General features: G+C 27.4%; 1 protein-coding gene across 2 annotated transcripts; it reads right to left on the bottom strand.

The window, feature by feature from the left end:
- Positions 1-409: 409 nt before the first annotated feature.
- LOC119676636 (protein PFC0760c) lies at positions 410-26,477 on the bottom strand. 2 transcript variants are annotated; one of them, XM_038087885.1, is made up of 8 exons: positions 26,450-26,477; positions 12,788-12,841; positions 3,741-4,099; positions 3,440-3,665; positions 3,136-3,383; positions 2,738-3,068; positions 1,000-2,677; positions 410-932 (listed from the first exon to the last, which is right to left on the bottom strand). In XM_038087885.1, exons 3-8 carry the CDS (start codon positions 4,088-4,090, stop codon positions 607-609), a joined length of 3,159 nt encoding a protein of 1,052 aa, XP_037943813.1. In that variant the 5' UTR covers positions 4,091-4,099; positions 12,788-12,841; positions 26,450-26,477; the 3' UTR covers positions 410-606. The 2 variants fall into 2 exon arrangements, with proteins under 2 accessions (XP_037943813.1, XP_037943814.1); XM_038087886.1 differs by lacking the exons at positions 12,788-12,841; positions 26,450-26,477 and adding an exon at positions 4,281-4,374.
- Between the last annotated feature and the right edge of the window lie 901 nt (positions 26,478-27,378).

Genomic DNA, 27,378 nt, shown 5'->3' with positions numbered 1-27,378 from the left:
TTGCTTATTTATATATGTATATATATATACTAAATATTTGAAGTAAATTAAAATCACTTTAAGTTTATATGTAGGCATAAACCTTTTGTTACTGACTAAATTTAGTTTAAATTTGATTTTTTTTTTCAATTTAGATTTTATTTTTTGTATATTGATTCCAATGATGGCACAAAATCTTAAATTACTTCGATTATTTATGTTGCCTTTAAAACAATTCTCGATCATTAAATAGTAGAATGAAACAAAAACAAAAACATTTATACTTGATATTTTAGTTAAAATTACTAATATAAATAGTGGAATATATTGTTTTATTTTATATATAATTTCAATTGGCTGCTTAAATACTTTGTTCTGTTAATAAATATAATTTTAGTTATTTTTTCTTTTTTATCAATCTATTGTGCTTTTTAACATTTTTATGTATATATGTATAGTTTGTATATTATTACAAATTAAATTATCATTCAAATTTTTTCTTATTACAAGTTTTTCTAATGATTAGTAAGAAAAACAATCTTATTTAAGTAATCTTTATAACATTTAATTAATCCGCCATTTCCCAGTGCGTTTTAAGCTGCCCCGCCATGAACTTTACCAGTTCAATTAAACTTGATTGATGGGTGCATATCGATGCACTTTAGGTTGCTTCGATTCTTTCATTTTTGGCTTAATCTCTTCGGATAGCTTTTGATATACTATAGAATTGTTCGACGATGCTAATAATGCCATACGATAGCGTTCACCACGTTTATGTAACATCATTACAATCAATTTCACTACAATTAAGAGCACGACAGCAATACACAATACTGTAACAATAACTGGAACAAGGAACCTGTATCCGCCATAATATATGCGTCCACGTTCAATGATAATTTCTTCGTCAACATTATCGTTACTTTGTTCTTCGCCATTTATGGAGAATTTATCTACAAAGATACATAGAATTAAATATAACAAATATATGTATGTGCTTAAAATTTAATTTGTACTCACTAAGTAAGAAAGGATCTTTAGTTTCCTTACTTAAATTAATTTCCTCAACTTTAACACCATGGTCTTTAATTTTAGATAAATCTAATTCATCTTGCTTATTGTCATCAGCATCATAGTCATCCTCATCTTCCTCATCTTCTTCATCTTCCTCTTCATCATTATCTGTATTATCCTCTTCATCTTCATTATCTTCTGCATTATCTTTATCATTTTTATCATCGTCACCATACTCATCATCATTGTCATCTTCTTCAACATAATCATCCCAGCTTTCATCATCCTTTGAAGAATCCTTTAGTATTTTCTGCAATTTATTCAAGTGGCTTCCCTTTACAATACCCAAAAGATTTTTTTCGTCTTCATTTATACTCTTTTCAACCTCCTGTATACGTGTTTCCACTTTGTTGTTATTTGTGGATTTTGCCATGCTTTCGTGATGTTTGCAAACCTCTTGAGCAAGTTGTACCCAGCCTGCGATATTGGGACGGAAATCGTCTAAGTTTGTGGCATCACTCTCAATGTTTGCGAATGTTGGCATTTTGTTTGGTGTAATATAAGTATTAAGCGTTACATAGTTCATGAATTCTTGGAATCCTTCATTACATTTAAGTGGGTTATTTGTAATATCCAAAGTACGTAGATTCTTAAAATGTCGAATATCGAAAGACGAAATCTTTCTAATTTGATTTGCAGATGCGTTGAAGCTGCGTAGAGTTTCGTAGAATTTGTATTTACGACCCACACCGTAACGATTGTCAATCAACAGTGAACTTAACTCACAGTCGCTAACGTCCAATTCGCGTAGTTTTGTCATTGGTAAAAATAGTCGAACCGACAGTTTCCGCATCGGGTTACCGGCTAAATTCAATTTTGTTAAATCATTATTGTCCATAAATAGAAGTTCATCTAATTTAGCAATTAAGTTATTGCTCAAATCCAACTCAATTAATTTGTTAAGACTGGAGAAAGTATCGCGCTCCAAATTGTTTATATTATTCCAGGCAAGTTTTAAAGTTGCTAAATGTGGCATTGTTGAGAACGTTTTATGACCGAGTGAACCAATTGCGCAGTTAGATATATCCAAAAAGTAAACAGTGAAGTAACCGTTATAGCTTTGGAAGCCATCAGTGGGTAACTGACTTAAACGAGGATTATCATTCATGCGTATCACATCTAGTTCAGAGTTTTTGTAGAACAACATGCTAGACACTTGCTCCAATTCATTAATAGACAAATCAATGTGACGCAAATTTTTCAAAGTGAGGAATGAATCAGGTTGTATCTTTGTAACACCATTACCTTTCAGATTCAGGTTTGTAAGACCAGTCATTTTATCGAACATACCATGATGAATAGCGTGTATTAAATTAAAACTAAGATCTAATTGTTGAAGATCACTAGTACCAAATTTCAAGTCATTAGTGATGGAGTTATATTTTAGATTCAGAATAGCCAAAGCAGTACGATTAAACAATAGTGGAGGTAGGGTTTTCAAAGAATTGTATGAAAGATCCAATTCTTCTATTGTTTCGACATTATCAAATACTTTCTCTGGTATTGTTTGTAGATTATTTTGCGACAAATTTATATAAACAATATTAGAAAGTTGTGAAAAAGCGTGTGGGTTAAGTTCCATCAAATTGTTTCCTGACAAATCTAACTCCTCAATGCTCGATGACTACATGTATATTAAAAACTTTGTAGTTAATGGTTAAGAAAAAATTTTAATTTGACTTACTTTTATTAAATAGTGTACACTGGACATAACACCAAGATCATTACCAGAAATTGTCAACATGCGTAGTTTTTTATTTTTAGCAAATGTATCAGGATTGATAAGACTTAAACCGACATTAGTTAGGTTAACTGAATAGAGTTCCTCCAAACCATGGAAAGCCGTTGGATGTAAATATTCGATGGTACAATTTGCTATTTTAATAGTAGAAACGCGTTTCAAACCCATTTGCAGGAAAAACTCTGGGCCCAAAAGTATTGGATATTTTGGACCAATATCTGTTACGACCAAATCAGTGATGTCTGAACCAAATTTCTGGGTACCAGGATCGAATCTAAAATTTGAAATGGGTTTTTATATAAAATAGAATGTTGTTTTAAAATTGAAAAATTTTGATATACCTGCTACAGGTAGCAACTAAGTAACTGTTAATATTACGAGCACAAACGCAATATCTGGGACAAGGCACATTTTCAGAGAAAATAACATCTTCCTCATCAGCAATGTCTTCTTCACCGTCATCACCAACTTCATCACTGTAATCGTCTTCGTCAGTATTGTCGTTATTTTTATTATCTTTTTCGTCTTCATGCTCGATGTTATTGTCGATATCATCATGGGTATTAGTGTTGTTAGATTTGGAAGTAGACTAAAAATTATTACATTAAATATACTTTTAATAATACTAATGGTAACATTTTATACTTCATTGACTTCCTTAATTGGTTTCATTTCAATCGATGCTTCTGTGTCCTTATTAGTTGGTGTTATTTTTTTGGGATTAGATTCTGTACTATCAAAATCGACAACATAATTATAATCCTCATCACCATATTCATAGTTTGCGTCATAATCATCAAGTTGTTCGCTGTCTACCTTTGGTGTTGTTGCATTTTGTTTTAAAAATTTATCAGGCAACATTTTGTTAAGTCTAAAGATAAAGAAATAAATCGGGGTGGTTTAAAGTAAATAGTATATATATATATTTTATTAAACAAAAATTTACCTCAAATCATCCGCTAGAACAGAGCTATGCTTCGAAGCCTCAAGTAAATCTTTCATTATTTCATCACTTACAGGCTTTGTTGTCGAACTTGTTGATGCGGGACCTGAAGTAGTAGAAGTTTTAGCTTTAATTTTTGGTACGTCCTTCAGAATTTCTGAAGATAACTTAATATCTTTGCTATCATGCTTTGAATTTATTATATCAGCTGATCCCTCTTCATCTGAGTCCAATTGGTCACTTCCATAATCGTCATGCGTTTGTGGAATTGGGCGTGGTGTGCTACCAAGGGTAACATGAAAAACCCCTATCGTGAGTAGTAGTAGCAACACCAGTCTAGGCTGGCGACCCATTTTATTTAACTGTCAAGGATTAAAAACAAAATTGAAATTATTTAAAAACATGTTTGTAGTTTTGAAAATATGTATTCGTAAATATTTTATTTAATATTGCAAAATTATATTATATACAGTGTCAACATACCATATAACGAAAGTATAGGCGTGCATTTTAATTACAAAATTTATTACATTATTTATTTACCTTATTTTACTATTAGTATTTGGTGATTATTATATGGTAAATATTCTTATCATTTATTGTACTTAAAGCTAATATGAGTATTTGTTTTCAAACTTTATGTATTTTTCTATGAATTCAGAATGGTATTTATTATAATAATGAACGTGTTTAGAATATTTAAATAGATTACAATTAATTACAAATTAAATAATAAAAAATTTTTTAAATATTTTTGACAATAATATTTTTATGATTTTAAAATTACAAGAGAAAAAAAAATGTAAACATTTTAAATAAAATTATTGTATAAACTATTGTAAATGACGCGATAAATCGTATTATTATTGAAGTAGTTCGTTCATTACGGAAATGTAAGCCGAAGCGCTCTATGAAATACAAATATCTAAACCAATATTTTCGAAACCTTATCTAACTAAAAATATTGTCATACCAAAATCGTACATGCATCCGCACTTACTTCCTGTATTGGTGGGACAAAAGCCGACTTAGCGTTACTCTTTGATACCCACGCTAAAACAAAAGATAAACTGAAACCGCTAAACTACCTCGTCTGACAACTAAACTCATTAGAAACACTCATGTGTTCTGAAAACAATGTTGCTTCACAACTTTTTTATATAATTTAAAATTGCATAAAATTTAAATAAATCATAAATTGTGCTTTAATCTCATCCAAACTGGTTGGCTCAACTTGAATTAATTGTTAAACGCTGTTTCATTATTATATTTATTACATTTTCAAGTAATATAGATGTTAAGTGATACGTAACGTAACGATGAAATGAAAACATATCCAAGACGTATAGCACCATCTATATGTCAATAGCAGAAATTAAATTTCGGGGTCATCTTAATATTTCATCTCTCATAAGTACATAGCCAATATTTCATTTCGATCTGTCAACTCTCTCTTTGTTGAGACCTCATTTATATAAGACGTGTCAAGGTATTTTCAAACAGTCAAAAAAATTGGTGATTGAATTCTTAAAAGCACTAGAAATTCTTAACAAAATGCTATATATAGTATGTTAGGTGTATCTGTTCCTTCAAAAACAATATTTTGTTAGTTGGCAGGTTTCTTTAAAAGTGATAGTAAAATTTTCAAGAACGATTCACGTAAAGAACGTCAGAATATGCAAAGGCAGTGTAAACCCAGCTATTCGACTATAAAGTGAGTTTGTCTTCAGATGATCTATTTTAAAGTAATCAAAATCTATATAACAACTAATTTCAATTTTAATTGCAACCACTAATAACAGGCATGAATAATCATGTTTAATGAGTAGTGTGAGTTCGGCTGTAATATCACTTTCTGCCCACAAATCGGCTAAAAATGTAATTGTAGACCAATAAAACAATTGACACCGCTTATAATTGCAGCAATTGATGATAGATATAATAAAAGTGCAAGGGTTTATTATGATGATCAATGAGTCCGGTGAATCTAGTAGTGTGGATAGAAATGGGCTAAGAAATTGATGGATGTAGTTTTTGGGATGTAAAAGGTATTTTTTAATGTTTTACATTTAATTCAGTAAAACCAGTAATTCTAATTATATTTAAATCCATTGAGTATAGGCAGAGGCTTATCATCATGATAGCTGATGAATCCAGTTTACTTCGAAACCAGTAAAGCAACTACCTTCAAATATAATTGAACCTACTGAGGACAGGCAAGAGTAGTTAGTTATGTGGCTACGAAATTAGGTTGTGTCCAGAAATCGGTCAAGAAGATAAAAGAGTCAGTTTTTTGGGTTGCATAAAAAATTGAGGACAAGCAAGAGTAGTTCGTTATGTGGCTACGAAATTGATTGCGTTCAGAAATCGATCAAGAAGATAAAAGAGTCAGTTTTTTGGGTTGAATAAAAAAATGAGGACAAGCATGAGTAGTTCGTTATACAGCTACGAAATAGGTTGCGTTCAGAAATCGGTCAAAAAGATGAAAAAGTCACGAAAGAGGCTACGAAATAAGATTCAGAAATCGACCAAGAATTATTGCTAATCTACCAAAACCAAATCAAAAATCCATTGATGACAGGCACGCTGCAAGCTTAAATATAACTTAGGGATAATGCTAAGTATTAAAAGGCAGTGTTAATAGGGGTCAAAGATTTTGCTGGGCGTAACATATTGAAAGTTCAAAACAAAAAAAAAAAAAATAATATAGTCAACAATTAACTAATAATTTTAGTTAGACTAAAAAGACAATTTTAATTGACGTACTGGGTCTGATTAATTTAGGAAATAACTAGCATTATTTTTGTTTTTAATTAATAAAAGGGATTTCCATTTTATAATATATCTCTATATTAAACTGATAAAGTTAAAGCATTAAGTATTAACAACTTTACACATACGGACAGTTATAGCGTGATTTCAATTAAAATTAAAATAATTTAGTAATTATTTAAGAATAAAGGTGATACTAAATTTAATGAATGTTTTAAATAATTTATAATAAAAATCCCCGCTATATGGAAAAATATAAATCGCGTTTGCTTTCAAATTATTTTTACAGTTGAAATCATATGTAGGTACACATGTTACTCACTCCACTAACAAATATAACGATTTTCAGCTTTTTCGATCTATATTGTTAATTTGAAAGATCAATAGAGATTTCACGTGAATTGCAAACGTAATGAAATTGGAGGGACTTATCTCAGAAATGACATCACCAGCGTCAAAGAAAACTAATCTTATAGGTTTGACGTTATATTCCATATTAAGAAAATATGAGTATATGCCACTACTGTTGTGTTCTATTTAATTCATATTAACATAGGTGTACTATTTCTATTTACGAATATAAACAAAATACATTGTATACGAATTTTAGCTGCCCCAAGTTATTTAAGGAACATAAAATTCTATCACTTATCTAAGATAAATTATATGCTTACTATGCTATCTTTTTATTGTTGGACTGATAAGATATGGAAGACTAAAATTATATATCATTTATAAAATTCCAAGTTTTTTTAACACGATTCCAGAAAATTTAATGAATTATTTCGAAATTTTGTTCATTTCATCATTTTTATATTTCATATGTGCGAGTTTCTATATATATATTCAATTAGATATTTCATTGTATAATGTTATTTATCGAAAAAATTTTAATTTCTGTGATTTAAAAATATTTTTTTATAATATCTAAGTTTTCCCTTTTAAAAGCTTTAAAAAGAATACTGCAATATAATTATGTCGCTTCAAAAACACTGCAATTTGTCATCGTCGTTTATCTTTTGCTCAATACTAACTTTGGATATATGCTACATAAACAATGTTAACAACTGACACAATACAGATACCTACATATATAAATATCTAGAGAGTCTGAAATTACATTTTCATATGCAAATTTTGAAGTTAAACATGTAACAATTCTGTAGTCTCGTATCATTTACAATATGTTAAATAGTGCTGTCGTACGCATAATTTAAACTAACAAATTCTTTATTTGGAATTCGAAAAAATATAGTAATTTCAACTGAAATCATTTTATTGCAATAAAATTGACTAACACTCCCACATTTCAATAAAAAGGGTGAGGTGACTGTTATTTCAGTAGAACGTTGACGTACGAAAAACAATATCAGATATCGTTGTCAATATTATGCAGTTTTCTTATGACATTTGCATACGGTTCTACCCTTCCATTCAATTTACTATAATTAACTTTAATGAAATTATTTTAACATAATTAAGTTAATTATGCAGAATTTGGTTAATAGCAAACAAGAAGAAAATAAATCTTGGTATAATAGAACTACCTTCTTCAATTTGAGAACTACAATAGAACTTCTATAATTCAAATGGCTATAAATCGAAAATTCTTTAAACCATCACAATTCATCGTTCTCTTCACTTTGAAGACGTTAGCCTTTAGAATTCGGTACATAAACCTTATATTATTCATATTAATTTTTAATATCCTTCGAAGTTCTCTTGAGCCGACGTCAACAAATTAAAAATGTTGTGACAATTTGTTGTACCCTTCATTTTGAAGACGTTAGCTTTAAGAAATCCGTACATAAACCTTATATTATTCATATTCATTTCTTGATCTGAGGGCCAATACGTCATATGATAGACATTTTAGTCTCTTTTCTCAAGAAATTTAAGTTTGTAGTGTGAATTGATGTAAATATACATTCTTTTATATTTTGTGCAGTAATTATATTGTAGTATTGCAGCAATATTAGAAATTGCTTTAGTTGTCTCTCGTTATACGTTTGAGAAGCAACGAATAATTCCACTATTCCATTGCTCCATAAATAATTCCAATAATTGAATTTCGTTTTCCATTGCAATTGTAGCAGCACTGAAAGCAAAAATGCTGTGTGAATATACACTTAAGACTTCTTCCGCAAGAAGCTTTTAGTTTGTTGTGGGAGAAGCATATAACATTCAATATTGATATATTTAAAATGCAAAGAAATGATATAGTAACCTGATATAGTAAAATTTAAAATAAATGTAAAGAATTGCATTCATTTATGTGCATTTCCCAGTATCATTTAATATCAATATTTTCCTAGAAAATATATGCCTATTAATTTTTTAACAAGTAATAAATACCATTGACTCAACTAATTTACTTGCTTGTGGTAAAAAAATATTTCAAATTATTATGAAAAAATTTTATTATTAATATTTTTGTATTTATCTGTGATGACGGAATGCTATTAAATATATTGCAAAAAAATTATATGCACAAGCAAATCTATATTAAATATTTGTTTAATACATTTGATATCGCAAATTAAATTACTGCACTACCGTAAATCACATTAAAATTTTAACAAAGAAACATTGAGTGTAAATTGCGAATGTTTGAACTCGGATGTCACCAATATATAGAATTTTTCCGTATATTAAAAAAAATTACAATATGAAATTAACTGCTTTTATTTGTCATGAATATACGCTGCTATTTTATTGGCTATGCCGTAGCTATCACAATTCAGCTATGGACGAAATTGAGAAACCTAAAGCGCTATCTACTGCAGATACACCTATCAGTGAACATATAAATATGTCAGCTTCATTCAATTAAACTGATAATCCTTGCAAGATTCAAGCCTGTTTTCATTGATAGAAGACATACCGCAACACTCAAACCAAGATAAGCATAGGCCATAAAACTATTTGCGTTGAGTGTAAAGCAAAAGCGGTGAACGTTAATGGATATGGCGTCTCGGATTTGCATATTTTACGTAGGTGTACGGTATATGCAATAGTTGCTTACATTCGATTTTAATATAAAAATGCAATAAACAAATTATCATAATAAAATTATATTCTTTATTTATCATTTTTGCAATGCTTGATTATGTGTTCATATATTTTTGTACCCTCAACACATTTAATGCAAAACGGGTATATTAAGTGCGATGATATGTTTGCAACTCAATTAACTGGTATTAAGGTGTCCGTTAAGAGGGTATTACACATCATACTTGGTTCTACAACTGGGTGCGTTAAAATGGAAATTTGTGCCTAGTTTCATGTGTAATACATATATTTACAGGAATGACGAACAGAGTTGTGGAAATCAAAATATTTTTATCACAGGTCCACACATAAAACCGGTTAGAGGTGGTGATTCACACCAACTTTTAATAAAACCGTCCTTTACAACAATATTTAGATAAATATTAAATTGATATGAGGATTGATATGTTGAATTACATTTGGATGGTTTCAATTTTGTATATAACTGCCATGTAAACGACATGCTTTTATAAGAATAATTCTATATTCGTTAAAATTTTATAAATAAAATATTAAAACTTATATTTATAATATATTAAACTTATATATATTATTTAAAACTGAATCGGTAACTAAAAATTGGCTGCTGTGTACACTATACTTATATACAATATACTCGTCTTCAAACACGTTTTGGTTCCTACATACGTAGACGATACCGTACTCATTTCTCTAGCTCAATCATCTGTTTCTTGTTTCCTTGTTAGTTTAAGTAGAATTTTATTTTATATAAATTTGATATAATTGGTAATCAGTTAAAGTCATATCACATTAACTATAAGGTGAGAGAGAAACTCCAGAGTAAGTCTTGCCAGATACCATATATTACTCCAATGAATTTCAATGCTAAATAACCCGGCAGGCATTTAAATGGAAGATTAATGTGGTAAGAAGAAATACAATTAAAAAAGCAACTTAATCTTAAAACAAATAAAATGTGCTAGATAGTGGGTTCAAGATCCAAATTAAGCTTTCATGATAAAGTTCTTTTATACAAAGATACTATAAACTGAATGTATGTTATGGAATATATTTAAAGGGCATAGTTAGTAACTCTAATGTAGATATATTGTAACGATTTCAATCCAAAATGTTTGTAACTAAGAATTATATCAATAAAGAACTGGATAGACTGGTGACGAAATTTGAAATTATAGTTCTAAATATTTTTACAGATTGAGTAACCACATAAACTGATTAGTTGAATAAAATTGAGGATATTCAAATACTTTAGAGATTATTTATTACAGAACTCCTATTCAGAAAATAATAAATTATATGTATTATTTGCTCATTCATTCAGACAATATTAAAATATATTCTTGTCTATTGAATAAAACAATTAATTTTATATAGAAATATTTAAAATAATATTCAATAGACAATATAACATATCATTTAATATTGTCTGAATGAATGAACAATAATACAATTTATTATTATCTATTAAATAAATTAATGTTATATTATATTATAATTAATATTCAATAGACAATAAATAATTTATTATTGTCTGAATGAATAAATTATATTATTATTTATTATTGTCTATTAAATATGGGTAAAAACTAAATAAAAAAGTACTTAGCGGTTTTAGTGGATCATAAAAAAGATTATAAATCTTAGATTATAAAAAACATAAAGCTTTTAAATAATATAATTAAATAAAATAATTAATATAATTAATATTAAAAATATTAATTGAAATTGTATAAATTTATACATTTTGAAAAATTAAATTCTTTTATAGTCAATGAAGTTGTCAGTATTGATCAGGTTAGAATATCAGATAATAAAGCACAGAATGTAGGAACTTAAAGACCATAGAAAATGTTCATAGATTCAAAGCTAAGAATAGAACATTTTATATGACTAGAATATTAATATTAAATCAATTAATTAATTAATTAATTATTTAATTAATTTTTAATATACAATGATTGATAGATACATAGATGATTTATTAAAATGGAGAGCAATTATTTCTTAATATATAAATCTATATGTATGTAAGTCATACGTATATAATCATATGTATATATTTATATTTACTTATTGTAGCGTGTTTGATATGAAAAACTTTATTGAACTTATGGTAATTTAGGTGGGGAGTAAAGTACGGCTATTCGCTGCGATGAGGTAAGCTCAAGGCATGTTTTGTGAAAATACTTGCTCGGATTAATTTCTTAAAGAACGTGTTTATTAATAAATATTAATTATTATTGTTTACTAATGAGTATATGTACAATTTGATACACTGAACTTTAGTTTTTTTTTTAAATAAAACTTCATTTCCTATGCAATATTGCTTATTAAATGGTTTTCTAGAACAGAAAGAAATATGAAAACATTGCAATAAATTTCTAAGAAATTACATGTAATTAAAATTATTTTAACTATTTTATTAGAAGAAAATTTATTATTTTGCATCAGCATTATTATAGAAAATGTTCCGAAAGCAGTTCATAAATATTTATTAATAATTTTTGAATAAATAAATTTAATTATATTTATTATTACAAGGGCGAAACTGTATACTTTGCACCCTCCCTGCTTAAGTTATTATTATTTTTTTTTCATTTTAGCTATACAATTTGATTAAAAATTTAAAACAAGAATGCTGTGTTCTAACACTAATGTAAAAATTATAAATATAACTAACTTTTGGTAAAAGTATCCAAGTAAATTGGTAAAAGTATCTAAACAAATAATAAATAACAAATAATTATAAAATAAAATTAATAATAAGATTTCTATTTATCTCAAGTTATCAAGTTATCTCAAGGCAGTTGTAGTTAATATAGACGTTATAATTCAGTTAAAAAAGAAAATAATCTATTTTAATTAATTAAATTAAAATAATGAAATAGTTTTTGAAGGGTTCGAGTAGAAATAAAACGACAATAACAAAAATTATACTTAATTTATTGAAATTTAGCTGCCATAACAATGCTGTTTCTTGTATTACCAAGTACTAGTGGTCTTATGATTGATTGATTGTTATTGTCTCTTCATTTATATTTGAACCCTTCTAACTTTTATATAGTTTCTTTTCATCATAAGACGCGTCACTTTCAGCAAAAAAAAAAATTAACTTTATGAAATGATTATGATTATGTTTTAATCATTAATGAAAAACTCTAATAGCAATTTATGATAATTGTTTACATTTAAGTACTAGTTAATAATTATATTATTAAAATTTCTACGTAGTTATTTAGACTTACCTTCACTTAAATTTATCTAAAATAATGTTGTTGTGTTTGGATATGGCTTCCAATCTGAAATATATAAAATAAATATATTTTTAAAATTTTTTTTATAATTTAAACAAAACGATATAATTTATTATAATTTATAAATATATAATATGTATAAATAAACTTAAATATTTACATAAATGTGAACAGGTGACAAAATTTTATTTAACAAGTTTCCGTAATAAATTAGTTTTAACTTATTTAAGTAAGCTAATTTTTTTTGTAACCAAAAAAAGATAATTAAGTATAATTATATTTATATATATATATAAATAACTTGGTTTCATTTTATTTATTTTTATATATTGTGTTGTTTAAAATTCCTGGACTACTTAAAAGTATTTCCGTTTTTAAGGTGCATATGGGAAACAAAAAGGATTTCGGCTATAAATAATTGTAAACTTTTCTTTACTATTTATCCTTATATTCCTTATATTTCTTATATTCCTAAAATATCTAAAATAATATCTATTTGGATTTTGTTGCTTGTCTATGGGATGCTATTAACAAATAATACTTAAATTCAAAATAAGAGCTTTCCAGGTTTTCGTCCAGAGCTACAGATAAAGCAATTTTAATGTCTTGGAGATAATTTCTTATCCGGCTTAATGGCTTGATGACCTGAAAGATCAAATAGTTTAACTAACTTTATACATCGAGATATCGACGGTTAATGAAACATGTTTTTCCGATTAATTTTGTGGTGATCTTTAGGGAATATATCCTTCATTTGAAAATATAATTGAGTGAACTTCAAAAATATTACAAAAAAAAGTATTCTCTAGTATATTATTGTATCTTCTTTGGTAGGTAGTGAATACTTCTGAGTGGAATTGTTGATAGTTGTATCAATGCATGCTTTTTTATCCAAATCTTTGCTAAGATGATAATAAATGAGTTTATTTATGGATACTTATGGGGAAACTTTGCTGAGTTGTGGTGTATCAAAACTTAGATATTTTTACTGTTAATATTTTAATAAAATTAGTTTTTAATAAAATTTAATTTTAATAAAATAATTAAAATGTCTTTTGGCAAAAATCTTTTGCAGAGAAATATTAGCTTAAGTATAAATTTCAGGTAAGATTAGGCTGAGAGGGCTTTTGCTGATACAGCTATCAACACTTTCAATCGGAAAAATCTATTGTTTACTGTGATATCCGCAAGATTGTCTAGGCCGTATATTGACCTTTTTAAAGCTTGTGGGCTTTCACATAAAACTAAGGATATTCAATAAGTTCATTTTCGTTATCATTGCCAGACTAATGAAGATACGATCACATTAGTCATTTGGAATATATAATTGATTCAAAATTTCCACAAAACACACAATTGAAATATATTAAACTAAATTCTTTTGTTCTTTATACCTATGTGTTATATGTATATATATATAATGAATAATATTATTAAAAGACCGCATTCAGTTTGTTTGCTAATTTATCTTTTTCTATTCGATATTTTTACTGCATCGGTAAGATAACTGCAGAAAAAGTATATACAAGAGTATTATATATATATATACTTTTTTATTTTTCACTGGATATGGTTTGTATTTGCAATATTAAATTTAATATTTGGATTTTCTTATGTAAATTAATATATATAGTATTTAAAAATTTATTGACACTATCAGACTTTTGTGTGCTCTACATTTTTATTGATAATTGAGTTCATTTTTGCATGCAATACGTGCTTACTTAATTAGATATATTATGTACTTCGAGGCGTTTCTTTCAAAATTCAGTTTCTCAAGAAGAAAACCCAGTATTTGTGGATAATCAAATAAAGATTGAAGTGAATGAAGACTGCGTATTAATAAAAATGACATAATTTTTTTCTAAATAGAAATCGTTAAGTGAATTGTTAATAGCGATCGGTATTTGTTTATATTTGTAACCATATTTAGATGGAATCTAAACACAGACAAAAATAATAGTAATTTTATTTGCATTTTCAAAGTAAAAAACTCAAATTGACTGAGCTAAAAAATGGTTAAAAAGTTTAAATACATTTTTATGTCATTTTTTTAAGTAGATTTTTATGTGCTCTGTTTATATAAGAAGATATTTGCGTTTTCAGCATTTGCGTTCCTAAAGTTAAATTTGTTTATCGCATGAATACTCAAAGCGACTGGCGAAAAATGTTAATACGATCTTTGGGAGTTAAAAGTATCACCATTTAATGGTTCCAGTAGATTGTATTCTTTTACATATACAGGGTGTCCCATATTTTGAAGCTACGGTGACTTTGTTCAAGTTAGGAATAATCGTAAGCGGAGGATATCTATTTTTTATTTTAAGCAACATATTGGATATTTAAGAGTATTTGCTCATAAAAAAGTTATTCTTAAAATATCAATTTAATAAATATAACTTGTTTGAATAGCTAAAATTATACCGATTCTTAATCCATTAAGGGCCATAGTCGTAACTTGAGTGTCAAAACTGAATACAGTTTTAATTAAGTCTGCAAAGTTGATGACTTTAAGATAATTTATATAAGTATTGAGACTCAGGTTACGACTGCGAAAAAGGCTTTTAGTCTCCTTTAACTTGTTGTTTAATCCGCTGTTTCTATTTTGTTAGATAAATATTGAGATCAAGCTCAACCTCAATATTTGTTTTTAATTATATTTTGCAAAACCTCATTCACTTTAAAACGATTTTTAATATTCGCTTTTAATTAAACAATATCTTAACAACTTTTTTTTACCGAACACTGCTGGCAAGCAAAAGAAGGGTAGTGCTGTGGTAAATGGTTGATCATATAGGAACCAATGGTAAAGAATCTGCAGACAATCTCAGAAGTACTATAACTAGCTTACAGTTTTGTAGACTGAAGTCTTATTGTGGAATAAGTTAATTTACAACGTCGCCTATACTATACAAATGCTTTTAAATCGATAGATGGCGTTATTGTCGTTATCATTCATATACATCAGGTAACCGCTGGAGTAAAAAGCTTTTACGGCCATACCATTACGATAGGGTGTATATTCTTATAAGAACAGAGGTGAAATTATTGGTTGGTTACTTGACGAGCCGATGGTTTGCAATCAGAAGAAGTTCAATTTTAAGAAGTGGATCCTCTTAGGTAAAAAGAATGTTGATACTGTTTATGGATGGACGAGAATTCTAGTCTTATTCTCTGTGATGATTTTCCGCCTTTAATCTCAGATAAAAATATATGAATTGACGAATTATCATGGTCTGGGTTATTAATTTTAAGAAGTGGATTAGTCTGTTAGGGAAATAGAATGTCGATATTGCTTGGGTATGGACGAGACCTCTAATCTTATTCTCTGTGTTAACTTTCCGGTTTTGATTTTTGATAAAAATGTATGAATTATTAGAAGAACTATTAGAAGAATATAAATACATAGGTGCTAAATCTTCTTCATTTCATATATAGATATTGCATATGGAAGAAACATTCTATTGAGAATACAACCTATCAGTTTTTATAACACACATGCTCAAGCTGGATAATGTTCGGTAATATTAGTTCATTAACATTTGAATAATATCAAAATAACTGTGGGTTATATTTCACTTAAATACTTGATCATGAAGCGCCAAATATTTGCTTGCTCACAGTCGATTGCTAGTAACAGTCCATCGATTATTTGGACCGCTGTTTCTTATGAGTTCAAAATAAGAATAAAGTTGTCTTTATGGATAAAAAAATTTGTTTATCAGGTTACTGGACTGCAATTGAGGAAAATCAATTAAAGCAATCAAATACGCAATAGTTGGTCGTAAAAGTGGATGTCCTTTGGGATCTTCATTTTGGATATCAGATTGTTGCATAATTGGTGTTTTAAAGTCAGAACCATTAAAATTGTCAAACTGTATGTATATATAAAAATGATACCTAGACTAATTTTTTTAAAACTTAATTAGGATGAGTCAATTGTTACGAAAGAATGCATTTCCTGTTAAGTTCAGAGACCATTAAAATTTTTATCGCAAAAAAAAAGGAAAGGTCCCATAGAATAACTAGTTAATTAAACTGTTAATAGATTCTTAAAAAAAATTGTTGTTTGTAGAATGTAGTAATTAAACCTTAAGTTTCGCGTTTCAGTGAGTCCACTTCAATTTTATTATATTTTATATATAATGGAATAAGTGTTTATTTTATAGTTAAAGTTTAAAATTACATTGTAAAATTTTTTTGTGTCTTTTATTCTCATTTCTTTTCTTTTATTATGTTTTCTCTATAATATCTTAACCTAAGGCGAAATTGTAGCTGTTAAGAATTAAGTTAAGAAAGCACAACCAGAAAAGTGATCATTATTTCTGTACCAAAAACTTGGAAATTTTAAGCCAACGCCTTTCCTAAAATTTAATGAACAGTGAAAATTCAACGTTTGGGCCATGGATGATATATTGAATTGCTTCGGTGCTGAGGAGAGTGCTGAGGTGATATTCGAATTTTCATTTCTTTGCTGTCACATTTTTCTTTTATTTCGTATTGAGTTTCGATCGCACAACAGTGAAAATGTCATGAGCTGAAGATCAGTTTCACTTTAGTTATAAAATCAAAAATCAAAAACAAAAAAAAAATGTATCTGAGTATGCACTAATGAAATGTTATTGGTTTTTTAATTTAATAGATGATTGGACCGCCAAGCTTGATGCTTGAGTTTGAGGGCTTAACACACACAACGTCACAAGATCACACATATGGAAATTAGCGTTCATAAGTATCTCTAAATCACCCACAATTGAGGTGCGGCTGCAAATGTCTCCCGATGTGTTGTTATTTAGAGATCGTAATTTAAGTTTTTTTACGTGTACATGCAAATGCATTTGCTTAATATTGTATTTAAATCGAATTTTTTTATATGAAATTGTCATATTATCATCAGTTTTTTTTTTTTAAAAGTTCGTTAAAAAAATTTTAATTTTTGACTATACATTTTAAATAGCTAAATATACTACGTAATTTTTAAATAAGATGTTAAGAGATTTTAAGATTCGTAGATCGGTTTGAAAAATAGGTATGAGTATAATTTGTCATATGATTCTTTAAATTTTTTGATTGGACTATAATATAAAATACATATTTTCATTATAATTTCTTTACAATATAAAAATAACTGTAATTTATAGTCGGGATGGTTAGGGAGAAAGCTCTGAAATTGTATATTATAGTAAAGATATCCAGCAGACTGATAACCAATTGAAAACCACAAAGATCCAAAAGATTACTTGACGAATTGAAATAAAGTTATACAGTATTGTTTTGGTTCCTGCATTGATTTCCTCTCTTCTCATTTTCATAGCTATTTATATTTAATATATTACTTTTACAGAATATATATAACATATTAAATATAAACATAATATATCTATAATCATATATCTACAATAATTATGATATATACGTACATATAAGTATTATATATAAATTGTTTTATTTTAAGCTACATTAATAGTTTTGAAATGGTATTGGCGTGGATTCCTCCCAATCTTTATTTAGTTATAGTGTATCAAAGGGAAAATATATATAGGCATGGAATCTACTATTTTATAGTTCAATAAATATGCTTTTATTTGATGTCTTATATACTTCTCGCTCCGAATTTAATTTTTTGTAAATCTCTTCGTAATTATATTGAATCATGTATTTCAACATTATTGAATCTTGCAATAATATTTTATGGATAGTTTCCTTCAATCATCCATTGCTTTTCTGTGATCGGTCTTCGAAATCACTTACTTAGACTTTTATACGATGAAATCGTAAACTGTATCAGAGTAATAAAATTTCGGTTTCAGAGTTATTTAAAATAAAGATGAGCAATCAACAGGAATCATCATTATTTCTAATGGCAAACTCCATACTTGGGTAATATAGGCGAAAAAATGTTTAAAAGCCACTTTTTATGTTAGAAATAAATATTTTTATAGGCAAAAAAGAATCAAAATTGAATCACCAAAAAAAGGTCATTGGTTGATTGGTTTAAGTTGTTACGCTCTATGTCCAAGAGGTTGTACTTGACTATTCATGTATTAAACGGCTATAATGATGAATTACTAAATATACTATGTCTCGACAACTAGCATCAGCAATGGCAACTTAATGTATAATAAGAAGTTGACGGTATTTAAAATAGATTATAGAATAACAAGTATTATAGATTTTTAGGCTGGTCAATTTGATAATTCAGAAATACTCACATATGCTAATGGGTAGGTATATTATTTATTTGATTTCTAAGGGAGTTAACATGTTTAGAATTGTAACTTTAAACTAATGATATAAAGTATATAATTTAAGACGAATTTATTATAAATACTGTAAAGATTTAGCTACAGAAAAGATCAGAGGAAGTCATTGAGGCGACTGGCTAGCGGAGGTTAACCGACGTGGCTAAAGTTAACTCACATCTGTTATGGCTAACTAAGTAAATATATAAGAACTGTAAAGACTATATTTTTCTAAGTTAGAAAATTTTTTTTTTTAAAGCTTTTTACATAAGGCTTATATTTCACTCATTGGAATCTTGAGGAAAGTAACAGCACTTCCGACGAAATTATTAATATATTCTTACGATAATAATGGAATACCACAAAATGTGTTGAGATGCAAAATTCAAAGAATATGTCGATGATTGGGTATTCATCACTAAATATATAACAAAGTTATGTGAGTTGTAAGACAGATTATGATTTGATCTTACTGTTTGCGATGCGATGTGGGTGTTTTATAACTTAATCAAGTTATTAAAAAATTCTTCTTACCTTCAGAAAACTAAATTATTTAATAAGATAATTATGTATAACTAAGTTGTTAATAATTTCCTTACTAAAGCAAGATTATAAGTGTAATGGTTCATATATACTTATATATATATAAACATATTTATATAAGCACATTTTTGTGATGCTTATGTTTATGTATTTGTCATAACAGCATGGAAAATTTTTTAGCACTTCATGCTATTTCGAGAACAAATAAAAATATCCTTAATACTGTTGTCAACAGGAAGTGCACTCACTTAAGTATAATATCTGTTTCTTTCATCTTCCTTTTTTGTTATTGCAAATTATTGTTCGAAAGAAATATACTCGTATCGCTCAGTATGTGTTCATGGGCGTAGGTAGTAGCGGATAAAGGCATTCATGCCATTTTCGGTATATCCGAACGTTGCCGGTAATTAAGGAAATATTGAGAAATTGGTTGGATGCAAGTCAATTGACTACCTACGTACGAAACAGATGAATGTGTTTATTTGTGTTCACCAATTTGTTATTTATTAACTGATTTGAAGTTGAGTGTCATTTTCCATTAGCTCGAAATTGGAAATAATACGGTTTGTTTTGTCTGTATGAAATCAGATCGCTTGTCTAGCAGTTTGTGGATTAAATTTACATATATCTCCTTTTAATAAAAAACTTTTTTTTATTAAATTTTAATCATCAGATTTAAATCTACTTTTTCTTTTTTGATATCTTATAATATAATAAGACGAGTAAGATTTTTTTAAGATATTTACATTAATTTACTATATTTATGTCTCAACAAAACGAAAATTGCTCTTCATATAGTATAGAATAACATATAATATAAAACAACAAATATTTTTTGTTATTTATAAATTGATTATATATGTTTGTATAAGAACTGAGGCAAAAATAATGACTTTCGACAGATTTCAATACAATTTTATATATAAAGTAGTTAAAACGAATACTCTAGAAAGAGAGGTAAAGTGCACATTTCCAATGTAATTGCACAAAATTGCAATATGCAATTCTAAGACAGAAATACTGAAGAAATGAAAATTTTTATTTTAATTGCTTAAACTTGCCTACCTCATTTATTGAATCAAATCTTGAAAGAATTTTTATTTACATTTTAATTAAATTTAATTGATAGAAATGCTGGAATTCTAATAGACTGAATCCAAATATTTATTTCATTTTTAAGAAAATCTTTTCCTTTTTTTTTATACATTATTACAAACAATCCATATGTGCGTGATAATTGGTATCGATTTTATTCTGTATGAATCAAATTTCAAATAATTATTTTCTTTTGTCGAAATATATATATAAAATACAAATATTTAAAAAAAAATAAATAAAAAAAAATACTTTGTCTTCGAACGTGACCCTTTACCAAGCCATTAATACACATGTATTCAATTTTTTTCCTGTCATATGAGTACTCGCAGTATTAATAAATTATTTATTTTTGCAAAGTCACAAAAAAAGAAAACAAAATAAAAATATGAAAATTGTTTCTTATCAAATTTACCATATTTAGTTTCAAATTCCATAATTATAAATAAAATAAAGTCATAAAAAAAAAATTAATTTATATACTACAAAATGTAACTTATTATAAATTAATTTAATTAAATTAAATTATATTTTTTATAATTTCAAGATGATTCACATAAACTTAAAAATGCTATTCATACACCGACTTATTCTTAATATGAATTATGGATTTTGTGAGAAATGCAAATCAGACCAAGTTTTAGTAATTCTCAAACTCTTCTTAAACTATTAAAATAGATTTCTTTTTAATACTTGATTGGTTTGAGTTCATTTTCTCTAAAAACAACCGACTAATCAACCAAGCATAGTGCAAAAGGTAGCCTCAGATAAAAAGGATCGTGTAAAAGTCGTTTAAAATTTAAGGTTATGTTTACAACTTGCTTTGATGATCGTGGAAAATTTAGCTAAATTGTTAACAACGAATACTACTTGAACGTTAAGCAAAGTTTAAGTGAAATTATTTGCAAAAGATGATAACAATTATAGGTAGAAGATTATGACTCTTTGCACCACGATAATACTTCATACTCATACTCCATACTCATACTTCGATACCATTTCGTCAAACATTCAACTCATATATTTTCACAATCATTGTATTTCACCTGATTTCGCAGCGTAGGATTTCTGGCTATATCCTACATTCAAGAGGCTTTACAGGGAACACTGTTTGGACACGATTGCTTCTTCGTGACCATTTCCCTAAAAATTAAATTTATAACCCTCCGCAACCATTGTATTCGTCTGATTTAGCAACGTGTGATTTCTGGCTATTCCTTACGTTCAAGGAGTGTCAAAGTGAACACCGTTGCGAAACGATTGGTTCTTTCACACAATTTTACTAAAATTTCAAGTCATATCATTCTGCAACCATCTCACTTAGCACCATGGGATTTTTAGTGGATCGATAAATAACACCGGGTACGACAACTTAATGCATTATTCATATGTTAAACGATTATGGATTAAGTACCAGTACTACATACTTTTGGACAAGTCAATTTCATAATTCAGGTTTACTCACGTACGTGTGCTATTGGGTAGGTATATAATTTTTTTGATTTCTCTAAGAGTATTAACATGTTTGGTATTCTAAAGTAATATCTTTGAGTTTTTATATTTCCTAATGTGATTTTAAACTGTTCATTTGAAGTATATATATTATAAATACTATAAAGATTTATTTGTATAAAAATTAAAAATTTATTTTTTAAAACCTTTAAAGACTTCTAGAGGTCGCTCTGGGTAATCTTTTGACATGACTGAAAGGATACGAGCCGAATAGCTATGTGTTTTGAAGGTTATTTCGAAACTTACTTTAATAGTTGTTTCTAGAAAACAAATATAGGTAAATGTATTGTAAGGGGAGGGGAGTACTTTAAGGGTAATGAAATAGATTAGGAATAAAGAAATAAATAACTTTCTTGTTTTTAATATTTCTGTATTTTATGTTGCCATCTTGCATTAATTTTGTGCTGTATTTATTAACTTCACAACTAATTTTACTATTCTAAGTTAAAAGCTTATATTATTTAAGGAACTAATACCAGAACCCATTAATTCATGGAGATGTTCCTTAAATATAATTTAAAAATTAGCTATTAAATCTAATCTGTTTTGTTAATTTCAACAAATTTTAATTTTCTTGAAAAGAGGCCAACTAAAGTCATTAAAATTTTAAAATGAGGTTTTTGTATTATTAGGAAGATACTAATAAGGATTTTTGTAATTATTTTTTATTTACAATTTCATTTATTTTTTGTTTTTGAAACATATGCTTTGCTTAACAAATTCTAAAATATTTTTCAAACCATTTTTTAATTAAAGCAAACATTCTATGTGGAAGATGTGGAAGATTGTTAGGTTCTGTATAGCATAAATGTGAGTCACATTTTATGCATTATTCTTCTTTGAAAAGTTGTTATTAACCGACTTTTGACCGCAAGGTAAATTTAAAAAATAATAACAAAAACTTTTTAACTGGTTTGAAGACTTGGTAAGAGAAGAAATTGCAAAAAAACAAAAAAAAAAGCAGAAAAGGAACAACAGCTGCAATTTTATTTAATTTATCAGGGTTAGTTGAGTGGAAAAAGTGGCCACAGTCTGCACAACAGCCTTAAGACGAGCCAACATAAAACACAATTTAAGGTAGCAACTGTATTTAGCACTACAAGAACGATAGTCTGTCTGCAAAAAGGAGAAGCAGGAGTAGAAAGGGACTTGCACCGAAACCAGAATTCAGCTTAAGCCGTTATGTGTTATTAATATACTATCTATACGAGTATTAAACTAACATATTTGCTTTACGCTACATTATCTCTGAGGATACAATCTATCCGTGCGCTGATTTATATGCTTGGACTTAATCTTAAAGCACATAGATGTATTTGTTGCCGTGACGCCAATTGGAAAAGCATTTTTTATGTAAATATTTTTATTTTTTGTTTAAATTTATTTTACTTGTTTATTTTGTTGCAATTCAAGCAGTTGTTATTTTTTTCGATTATTATTTTTTTAAATATTTTTATCTTTATTCAGCAATTTGTCATTTTTTGTATCTTATTCATTCCTTTTTTGTTGGTCATTAAATCATTTTTAAAAATTTTATTTCATAACAGTTTTTGTTAAGAAACAAAAAAATTCATGAACTTTTTGTAATATTTATTTATTGTTTTATTCAATTATTAAGAAAATGTTGACTAAATAATATTATTAACACGTTTTTATTTGTTGTTTTTTTTTTTTGACCGCTTGCCTTATCATCAAATGATCCCCTTGTGATTAATATGGTTTAAAATTTCTGATTTTCCCTTAGTATTTGTTGACAACTTTTCAACTGCTATAGCCTATGTAAACTGATAAAGTGTAGATACCCTCAATTTAGTTTTTATGCTTTTATGAGTATTTTTAGTTTTGTGTTCAAGATATGATATGGTCAGATACTCGTACGTAGTATATGAAATATACAAAACCAGCGTGTTTTGTAAAGATACAACAATCGTATGTTACCGGCACGATACTTTAATCCACTATAATTCGTTTATTATTGCAAAAACATGAAGTTTTATCATCACTTTACCAATCACAAATGCTAATTTTGCAGTTTTCCTTTTTTTTGAATACGAGTAAGCAACCTAATTACAAAAAAATTATATTTTTATTGCAGTTTATAAGATATTGAGCTATAGTTGCAGAAAAGAACATGGAGTTGCCGAAATTGATTGCATATTAACTGAAATAGCTCTTTTTTTAGTGAAGTAAGAGTCAGTTTAGTGAAGTACATCTTTTCAAGAAAGAATAAAAATTAATTAAGCAATAAATTTTCAAGTAAATAAAGTGGTTAAATATACTTAAAGCTTTTATTACTGAAATTAACTGACGAAATTGTGCACATCTGCAGTTTTATGATATCATATGAAAAACTGGTACAACATCTTATAAAAAATTTATAACATAATATATGTTAGATATGCTGAGAAAAGAAAACAATATTGAACAATAATTTAATATTGCGGTTTGATTTCTTTTTTTTTTAGCGGCCTGGTTTCTTCTAGTGTTTTTAAATGACTTGAAATAAATATTAAAAATTAGAGTTTCCAAAAATGCACCACTTGGAACAGCATTTCTCCACCAATGATCCGTTTTCTTATAGTATTATTGATTTAAAGTAAGTACTAAAATCTATAATGTTCACAGAAATGCACACAAAGCAACATGGCTTCGATTGAAAGCCACAGCGTGTGACTTGAACCCACTAAAACTAACTCTTAGGAATGAATGGCGATTTCCACAGCAATGTGGAAACTTCACTCCAGTAATTAGGGTATGAATCAGGATGTGAATGAGGGACTTAATACCAATATGACTAGACTTATGTAAGCCAGAAAGCATGGGCATAGCGCAGGTACAATAATGGACCATTTTATAATGGTATTTTAACGATACTTAAAGTAAATAATTATAGTTATAGTTTGTAAAAATTTAAATATATTCAATATATTCGTGAAACGATATATTGATAACTCAGATACAATGTTTTTGACAACTGCTTTCCACATACTTAATACGTGTCCAAGAAAATGGTAATCACTAATAGAGACAATCGCTGTCTCCAATATTGACAATCGTTCAATTGAACTAAAAAAAAAAATGACATTATTAAAAACAATGTTGAAAATTAACAAATAATAAGATTTTGAAAATTTAATAAGTCTGATATAAAGTAATTTTTCAGATTGATTTCTTCAAATTTCTCATATGAATCTTATAAGGTTGCGAAAACAGCCCTAATTTTTGTATTGTCTTTGATATATTTGATTTAAAACTTCAACAACCACTTACTTAATCAGATATAATGTATTCTCCAACCTTTCAAATAAGTTTCTTCACAATCATTACCTCAGATTTAAAAATAGGAATATTTCCGCTTGGCTAAATCTCTAATTTAGGTATGGTTTTCTTTTTTTTTTTTTTTTAATTGCAGTCGACAATATTTTTGATTATTTTGGAATATTTTTGAAACAATTAATATGTTGTGTTATAGACCCCTTGTTTAATTAAATATACCCCTTGTTAAACTATATAGCGTTGATCTCAAAAAATCTTGATTATGAATTTAGACTAAAGTTCCAATATGGATACAATAAAATATTGTGAAATAAATAAATAAAATTATTTTTAACACTATCAAAATTCAAAACACTATATTAAAAAATCGTTGTTATTGATTTTTTAGCTAAGTTTAATATCTACACCTTCTATGAAATAGTTCAATCGATTAAATTTATTGTCTTGTATATTTAATTAGGAACTCATATTTGGACTACAACAATGCGACTATGCAGAAATTTAGTTAGATGATGTTCAAATATCTTCAAATATTGCTTGAACATCATTACATGTCACAGATTATGTTTCAGTATATTTCTAATCATTTGATAGATTTTTTACACCCAATAGTATATGTGAAAATAAAATCAATGTTTCTTGTGATATGATTGTGACTGCTAATAGTTCGTCCAAAACAAGTCGATCAGTCGGAATTATATATACTGAAACAGATTTATAATATCTGGACAATTTTTATCAGTTGAGAGAAACGCTTTAAAACATAAAACAATATCATATCATATATACATATATACAATACCAATATTATATGACCCCAAAACTAATATAGTTAAATGCTAACTCTTTTCTTAGAAAAACTATTGTAAAAACCATATATTGTGACTGTGTTAAGATTATATGATTTTTTTTATAGAATATTTCATCACTATAGTATTAGTATATAAACGAATTGTAGAACAATGTGATTGATTTTTATACATACCTGTGGCTTATTGAGATGATATCTGTAAAATAAAATAGTTTAATTTAATAAAAAAAATAAATTTTTTTAAATTTAAACTTACAAAATAATATTAAAGCACATTATTTAGTAACCAAAGACAGTTAGTAACTACTTCTAAATACAGTGTGGCCATTGAAAATATTAATATTAACCAAATGATAACATTGGGACATATTAAAACATTATCTAAGAATCGCAAGATAACTAAAAAAAAACAGGTGGAGACTGTTTTCTTATATGTAAATACTACAATCCAGGCGAGGATTAAATTCTCTGCCACTAAATAATGAAGTGACAAAGAACATGTAACAATTACTTCGACACGAGGAAAATCTTTCTAAAGACAGGGCATTAATATATCAACAAATTTGTTTAACAATACAAAGTCACTTATTGACATCTTTAACAGATATCTTATCACAGCACATGATCAACCTACATACAAAAATTGCAATTATAGACAAGTTTTTTGCCGAGGAGTCAATAACATTGACTTAAGTAATACTGTACTGGGTATTAACCTGAGAACAAAGAGAGAGAGGGAGAGAGACAGAGAGAAAAAAATAGTAGAGTGAAAGAAAAAGTGACGTAGCTATCTAACAAATTTGTACCGGTCATTGTCTCTACTCCTAAATTTTCAAATGATAATTCACAATTTCATATGCAAAGAAGAAATCAATGCAAGTGGCGGACATCAAATGAGCCGTTTAATTAAAATTATTAAAGAAACTGATAACAGAAACGTCAATAACCATAAAATGAAAGCTGGAACTTCATAAATTTATATGTCAATTTTAATTCAACGCTTTAATTGCAGTAAAGTAAAGAAAAGAAAAGTATTATAAAAATATTTAGAATACTTATAGATAAAAATTACGTGCGAAAATTCAATAATTGTTTTATTGTTG

Source organism: Teleopsis dalmanni, chromosome 2 (assembly GCF_002237135.1).
Source record: "Teleopsis dalmanni isolate 2A chromosome 2, ASM223713v2, whole genome shotgun sequence".
In the NCBI taxonomy this organism is placed as follows: Eukaryota; Metazoa; Arthropoda; class Insecta; order Diptera; family Diopsidae; genus Teleopsis; species Teleopsis dalmanni.
The sequence above is the reverse complement of the archived record's forward strand: the minus strand, read 5'-3'. Positions and strand labels throughout refer to the sequence as shown.